The sequence below is a fragment of the Seriola dumerili genome, unplaced genomic scaffold (genome assembly GCF_002260705.1).
Source record: "Seriola dumerili isolate Sdu_G_001 unplaced genomic scaffold, Sdu_1.0 BDQW01000306.1, whole genome shotgun sequence".
In the NCBI taxonomy this organism is placed as follows: domain Eukaryota; kingdom Metazoa; phylum Chordata; class Actinopteri; order Carangiformes; family Carangidae; genus Seriola; species Seriola dumerili.
The window spans coordinates 119,872-127,284 of NW_019174561.1; the positions used below are offsets into that span (position 1 = coordinate 119,872).

The 7,413-nt window shown below is 48.0% G+C and overlaps 1 protein-coding gene across 1 annotated transcript in view; it reads left to right on the top strand.

The window, feature by feature from the left end:
* chd6 (chromodomain helicase DNA binding protein 6) overlaps positions 1 to 3,658 on the top strand; it is a gene marked incomplete at both ends in the record, with an annotated part of 48,931 nt that extends 45,273 nt beyond the window's left edge. Inside the window, 6 exons of the mRNA XM_022758719.1 lie at positions 847 to 1,014; positions 1,081 to 1,494; positions 1,726 to 1,971; positions 2,145 to 2,285; positions 2,543 to 2,647; positions 2,756 to 3,658. Of these exons, the coding sequence (XP_022614440.1) occupies positions 847 to 1,014; positions 1,081 to 1,494; positions 1,726 to 1,971; positions 2,145 to 2,285; positions 2,543 to 2,647; positions 2,756 to 3,658 (1,977 nt within the window). The remainder of the gene's footprint in view (positions 1 to 846; positions 1,015 to 1,080; positions 1,495 to 1,725; positions 1,972 to 2,144; positions 2,286 to 2,542; positions 2,648 to 2,755) is intronic.
* Between the last annotated feature and the right edge of the window lie 3,755 nt (positions 3,659 to 7,413).

The following is a 7,413-nucleotide window of genomic DNA, read 5'->3' on the forward strand; positions in this document are numbered from 1 at the left end:
GAAACAAGCTAATGTTAGCGTAAATAAGCTAACGTTGGCCTAAAAATCTAACATTAGCCTAAAAAGATTACCAATAGGCTTAAAACTAACGTTAGCCCAAACAAGCTAAAGTTAGCCTTTGTGAAGGTTATGTGTGGAGCGTTGTTGCAACAGATGCTAGCTCTTGCAATTCACAAACAATAACAGTAAAATTTCAGGGCATCAACATGTTATGTTTATTGAAATACAGTGACCTGAAACTCACTCAGCCTGAACTCTGTCGAGTATCGGTTCTCGTGACATCTCTGCTCATTATACAAAAGATCTTTAATGAAGTGGGTTTGTTCTGTTTAGACAAAAGGTAGCACTGGGCACCTCTAGTTCACATCATTGCTTTGTTGCTTTCTTTGTACAGGTCCCTGTCTCTGTAATGTGTACTGTTGATATTGTACATGTTGATATCAGACTTGGGCATGTAGATTTCTTTTAATTAGCTGATATAAAGAAATATTAAACATCTGTTTTAAGGAGGGAAATTTAGAGAAAAATGCAGAAATCTCCTTTTCAAAAATCTTACACAGCATAAAGCAGGGAGCAGAGGCATCGTAAGATATTTATTTAACTCTATATCTCATATTGTCAGAGGTAAACAAACCGGGAAAGCTTCTTGAAGCTGCATCAAAACCAGGAGATCATGAACCAGTCTATTAAATGTGTGTTGAGGTGTTGGGTTCGTGGTTTTACCCAGGTCTGGTCTGGTCGACAGCCGCCACTGTGTTGTGTCTCAGTCCATATGTATGTTTAACAAAGCCATCATCTCTCTCCCATTCTTGTCTCACCCCTCACCCACCCTGTCCACCCTGACAGTACATGCCGCGGGGCGGTGCATGCGGGCGCGGAGCTTGGCGCCTCACCTCCTTGCCTCTCTTACAGGAGAGGCTCGTGGCTCCTCCCTTCCTCCCCGAGCTCAAACGCGCAGGAGGTCGGAGGTCTTTCGACTACGAAGCCGCTGCAGCAGCTGCGGCCGCTGCCAAAGTTTTAGCTGGGAAATCGGCGTCGTCGTGCCACACTGCCGCCGCCACCACAAGCTCTAGCGCTGAGAAGGGGCCGGTGGTGGCCCCTCCCTCTCACCGCACGGGATCCATGTTGATCAACGGTTGGCAAGAAGCAGCCATCGATCTAACCAAGTCGTCTGCAGAAATAAGCACCACTAGTGGCATCGGGACAGGCGATGCTGTGGTTGCACCGGGAATCAGCCACCACGGCGCTGGTGGCGGCAGCAGTCACAAGCTGCCGCCGCCGCCCCCCATCACAGCACCCTTACCGGGCTCTGTGGGCATCGACATGGCCGGGATACTGCAGGCCGGGCTCATCCATCCTGTAACAGGGCAAATAGTAAACGGGAGCCTGAGGGGAGATGACTCACTGAGGAGGAGGAGAGGGAGGAGGAGAAACGTGGAAGCTCTGTACTCTGAGTTCACCAAGAGCCGAGGACTGCACCTCCCTGAGACACAGGTGGGTAGAGGGAGGAGGGCCTTTTCGGTGGAAGGCCAGTTATAAATGTTGTATGTGAAAGAGAGAAACTGCATGTAGGGAGTTCTGGGGCGAGAAACTCCAGAGTTCAATAAAAAAAAAAGTTTGGATTCGAGAGGAAAATCCTTCCCTCCGCTCTGAACTTCAAAGCTTTAAACCACCTGCACCTGTCTGTGTGTGTGTGTTTGTGTCTGTGTGTGTTTCCCCCTGCAGGGCCGAGTGGAGGTGATCAGCCACTCCTCTGTCTCCTCCTCCACCTCCTCGCCGTCCCCCTCTCCGTCAGAGCGGCCCGCGGGTCCTCCCACGCCGTCCTCCTCTTCCACGCCCACCCCCACCCAGACGCCTCCTCAGCCGGAGATCGTGGCCATCGACAGAGAGGCGGCGAGCAAAGGCCTGATCGAGTGGCTGAGACAGAACCCGGGCTACAGCATGGACCTGCCCGCGTTCACTCATGTAAGTGTTTGAGCTGCTTTTCTGGATGAAGTTGCTGTTGCTTGTATTTTTGTGTTTAAATTGAAAAGATGCATTTTATTGACTCCTCTTCCTCCTCCTCCTCCTCCTCCTCTTCCTCCTCCTCCTCCTCCTCTTCTTCCTCCTCCTCCTCTTCCTCCTCCTCCTCCTCCTCTCTGCAGTCCGGAGCGGGTCTGTTACACGGTTTTGTGGAGCGACCCAAGCAGAGGAGGCATCGCTGCAAAGACCCGACTAAGCTGGACATCAACTCTTTGACGGGGGAGGAGAGGGTTCCTGTTGTGCACCGAGGCACCGGACGCAGGGTAGAAAACTCACACACACACACACACACACACACACACACACACACACACACCATCATCATCATCATCATCAGTTCATCTGCATTTTATAATCTTAACTTCCAGTGTGTCGCTGCTGTTCTCTGCGGTGCAGCTCGGTGGCGCTGTGGTTTCATCCACTACAAGCTGCTGTGAAGTCGAGAAAGAAGAAGGAAAAATCCTAAATATTGATGAACATCTTTGTCAGTAAATGTTTGTGCTGGTTCTTCTTCCTGCAGCTCGGTGGCGCCATGGCTCCAGCCATAAAGGAGCTCTCCCGGTGGCTGGACGCCAACTCAGAGTACTATGTAGCTCCAGACTGGGCTGACGTGGTCAAACACTCTGTGAGTATGATACACTTCAACAGCGTCCGTCAGAGTCATGTGACCTCCTGCAAGTGATGATTTTAGATAACTAATCCTACTCTTCTTCTTCTCTCCTCTGACCTGCAGGGTTTCCTCCCTGAGGGGAAGTTCTCTCGGATCCTGACAGAACCCGTCAACAGAGACCCGGGCTCTCGGCGCCGTGGACGTCGGCCTCGCAGTGAGATGCCTAAGCCCCTCCTGTCCGTTTCTGACTCCGCCTCGTCTGGCCTCGGCCCCCCCCTCTTCATGAACGGCGGTTTAATCGGCAGCATGGACTCCATGGTGGCCATGCAGAACCTCCGTGGCGGCATTCCCGGAATTCCCATCTCCGGGATCATGGCAGCTGGATTCCCACACGGTTTCCCTGCAGCAGTGCAAGCGGGAGGAGCCGGGGCGTCGGCGGAAGACGCCAAGAACGGGTTGAGTATGTTACCCATGATGCTGCACGGCATCCCTCACCCGCATGGAGCTGCGATCCCGCAGCACGCCTTGTTCAGCGTCGGTGCGATGATGGCGCACACCCAGCCGCCGCCTCCTCCTCACCCCAGCTCCACCTCGTCGACCTCTTCTTCTTCTTCACTGTCCGCTCCGAAGGTCACCACGACGACCGCCCCCTCCACGTCTGAGGCTGTGAGCCCCTCGTCGACGACGCCTGCTGAGAAAGAGAGCGCTTCTGCTGCCGGTGGCGAGAAGGAGAGGAGCCGGGAGGAGAAAGGAGCAGCGGAGTCCAACAAAAGGCCCGGAGGGGTGGAGGCGGCGGCCATCATCACCTCCACCAGCAGGGCCCACCTCAGCTCGGCGCACCTCGGAGCCAGCGCCGGCAGCCATCTTACCTTCAACCCCTTCCTGATCCCGGGCATGTCCCACGGCCTGCTGTACCCGCACATGTTCTTGCCGCACGGTGGCATCATGGCGCTGCCCGCCATGCCTCCTGGTGCCATAGACGGTTCCCCAGGAAGCCCAAAGAGGAGGAGGAAGAGAGGGAGGGAGGAAGGGGAGAGAGAGGAGGAGAGGGAGAAGGTGGCGATGGGGGAGTTAGAGGAGAGAGAAAGTACAGTTAAGGCTAGTGTTTCCTCCCACCTGGCCTCCTCCTTATCTCCCTCCATCCCGTCTACCTCGGCCCCAGACCCAGCCCCGCCTCCGACCGAAGAGCCCCAGACCGGGCAGGGAGACGGAGAGGACGGGCCCTCGGAGCCCCAGGAACCAGACTCCCATAACCATCCTGAGGGAGCGGCGACAGAGGAGAGCGAGGACAGACTGGAGGAGACAGGAGGAGAGGCGGCGGCGGAGCAGGAGGAGAAGCAGGAAACTGAGGAGCAGAGACAGGTGGAGGGAGAGGAGGAGACAGCGTAGAGGAGGAGACAGACTGCAGAGGACGGAGAGACAAACCACTTCCCTCTCTCTCCTCCGTCTCCTCTGTTGCTCTTTTTCTCGACTGAGCAACAGTGTAAAGTTTGTGCCGTGTCTGTCAGTCAATGTCCATGTAAAGACTTTTATTATGATGATGACTTATAATAACAATGATGATTATATTCAACTTGGTCATGTTTATATACCAAGACCCCCTCCCCCCCCAACCCCCCACCCCACCCCCACGTCCACTTCTCCACAACTCCCGGTCCTTGTATACAAACAAACTAGTGTAAGAGATGATCTTCTGTGTATTCTTCCCCTTCATTCTGCATCGAGACTGAGTCGGGAGGGACACTTCTCAACACACACACACATGCACACACACACACACACACACACACACACACACACACACACACACACTGCAGGCAAGATGTGCTAACCAAGAAGCGGCTTTGGCGATAGTATTGATCCGGTTATGAGCTCCAAATGATCCGGGATGATGGTCAGTTTGGATTCGGTTCGGTGTGTAACGTCGCTCTGAATTTCTCACCTCGTTTCTCTTTTTTTTTGTTTTTTTTTTCTGGAGTTCAGTTGTTGTTTATGTTCAAGGTCAAAAGAAAATAAGCGCTGTCTTGTTATTTTGACTTGTGGATGATATTTTTGTGCAATGTTCAAAAAACCCTGCGGCCCAGATTAACCTGGGAGAGTCTGAACCGGCGCTCTCAGACACACGTGACACTAAAACACCTGCTCCTGGTCGATACTGAGGGAAAACACTGATTAACATTAACCTGAGATTACACAAGCTGCTCTACTAAGAAATCAGACAGCGGCCCAGATGTGTGGCCATTTTGAAAATCTCTAAATTAAATTGATGCGACTCCGAGAATAAAAGTGTCGATTTAAGAAAGCTGCCGAATTAGAAAAAAAGGAATTTGTTTTGATAGTTTTTTACCTGTTAAAATCAAGAAGATTGTGGCTTTTATTGACAAAAAGGTAAAAAAAAAAAGAAAAGAAAAGTCACAAAAAAGTGTTAGTAAGTTGTAAGTTCCTGGCATGGATGTTGTATCTTAATTCAAAGTCATTTTGGCTATAATTTAGGTGTTATCAATGCTATGCCATTGCTGCTATAACGTCTTTTCAAGAAGTTCAAAGAAAAATCTTCACACTAGAAGAATTCAGATTCCAAGAAAATGAAATGTTGAGTAAAAGAGATTCAGAGGAAGAAGAACTCCAACTTTTTCATCGATTAATTTCATGAGATTAATTTCTTTCTGTTTTACCGTTCAGATCATGTTGAGATTTAAAAAAAAAAAAAAAAAAAATCAGACACAAAGTCACTTTGAGAGAAAGTCCCTCTAATCAGAAGAGATGGAAGAGCCGAGTGACGCCACCAGGGGGCGGTAGGAGGCAGAGTTGGTTGTATCCTGTCCTGCGAACACACGGGGTGGAAGGCTGGTGGGAGAAAAGAGGAGAAGGAAGATGTGTGTGTTTTTCCTTTAAAATCATGCCCTGAGGTTGTTGTTTTTTTTTATCAGGCTCCCAAATGACATTAACTTCCAGAAAATCACTTTACCAGTGGCCCCATCAGTAAGACGCTGCGGAACGGTTGCAATCATGACCTGGTAGCATCATGTCTTTTTTCATTTTTCTGGCCGCACTGTCTTTTTCTTGTCAGTGTGAGATTGTGTGTTCAGAGAAATATTACCTGCGCGTTGTCGACCATCTGTCCAGCGAAAGGGAAATAAAAAAATAAAAAAAAAAGTCTGTTTTTATTTAGGACTGAAGAACAGATGACACAGGAAGAGGAGGGATACAAAGCGGTGTGAATCACTCGGGCTGAGTGCCTCGTCGTTGCTCTTTTGTCTTGTTTCTTTTTCCTCAGATTAGTTTTAATAGCAGTTCATACTAAGAGTTTCTAAATATGTAAATCTATCGCTGTATATTGCTGTTTTTTTTTTTGTTTGTTTGTTTTTTTGTTTGTTTTTTTTTTTAAAGTGCACCATTTATTTCTTTTTCGCCTTTTGTTTGTTTCTCCAATGGGAAAAAAAAAAAATACTTGACATATGCGAGGGGGTTTTTGCATTGAGGTTAGTCCCAGTGTTTTCTGTATCAAACAGACTGTACTGTACATTAAATGGATGCAAGTCGCTGGTTTTATTCAGTCTTTTCACAACAGGGTTCTGTATTTTTGGGGGAAATATGTCAAAATGTTTCTGTTCATGATGTTGGTCTTCACTTCTTTTTTGTTTTCAGACATGAAAACATTATTTTTGCACAATGTCTTTTTTTGTGAATGTTAACCTGTCTTTGCTTTCTTTTATGTGTGTGTGGGTGTGTGTGGGAGTGTGTGTGTGTGTGTGTGATAATGGGAGAGAGTGTGTGTGTGTTTGTGTGCATGCATGCGCACACCTGTTTTGTTGTGCTGGAGCTGTGTTTCTATCTCGGTCTCATTCTTACAGGTCACATTTTCTTGTTGGGAAAAAAAAAACATAGTTGTTGCCTTGTCACAAGTTTGTGGCTACATATAATTTATTATACTTTTCTTTTGCTTTGCCAAACTTTCACCAAATATGACATTCTTTCTCTCTCTTTAGTTTCATTATGTATTATTCAAAGTAAAATGCCTTATTTAGCTAGTATTTTTTTGTAAAGATGTTCTGTTACATCTCCATATAGGGACATGTTATGGTGTTTGTGTTCAGTTTGTCCTTCTCTTGTACGCGTACACGGCCTTGGTGATGTGCATTATCTTCAAAAAAGCCAACAGTAATGCAAATGTACCACTGTCCAAATCACTGCGTTGATTCCCCAAAGTCAATCAGTCGTCCCCTCAAAGCACAAACAGAGAGTTCACAAAAAGTGACTGTTTTCTTACCAGTGCCTCGAAAAATTACTTTAAATACTTTCTCTTTTTGTTGGGCTTCACTATGTAGACATCACGTCCTCTGTAGTGATGTCACCGGGAAAAAAGTGATAAACATTTGAAAATGTAGTGTCTTTGTTGGATGTCACCATTTGCAGATGATGCCGTGCTGTTCGTTAAAGGGAAATTTTAATTAGCTCACCAGCTCCACTGCAAGATATCAATCAGAGCGAAGGGTGAGAGTCTCCTCCAGCTTTTTATTGAATACACAAAGTAGTCTGCTGTACATCCCTGTAACTGTTGTAGTGAATTACACAGAAGCAGACAGTGTCGCTGTAACGGGTAGTGATACAGTTTTGCGTCTCTGGCAGCACCAGTTGAGTTGTGTTGGGTTGTGTTGGGTCTGGTGTGAAAGAAGAAGTTCTCAGTGGGGCTCAGGTTTAGGCCTGTGCAGATCTCTAAGATATTTCCCACGAATTGCAATATCGAATTGTTTTTGTTGTGTGACCCTCGTTTCACTGCT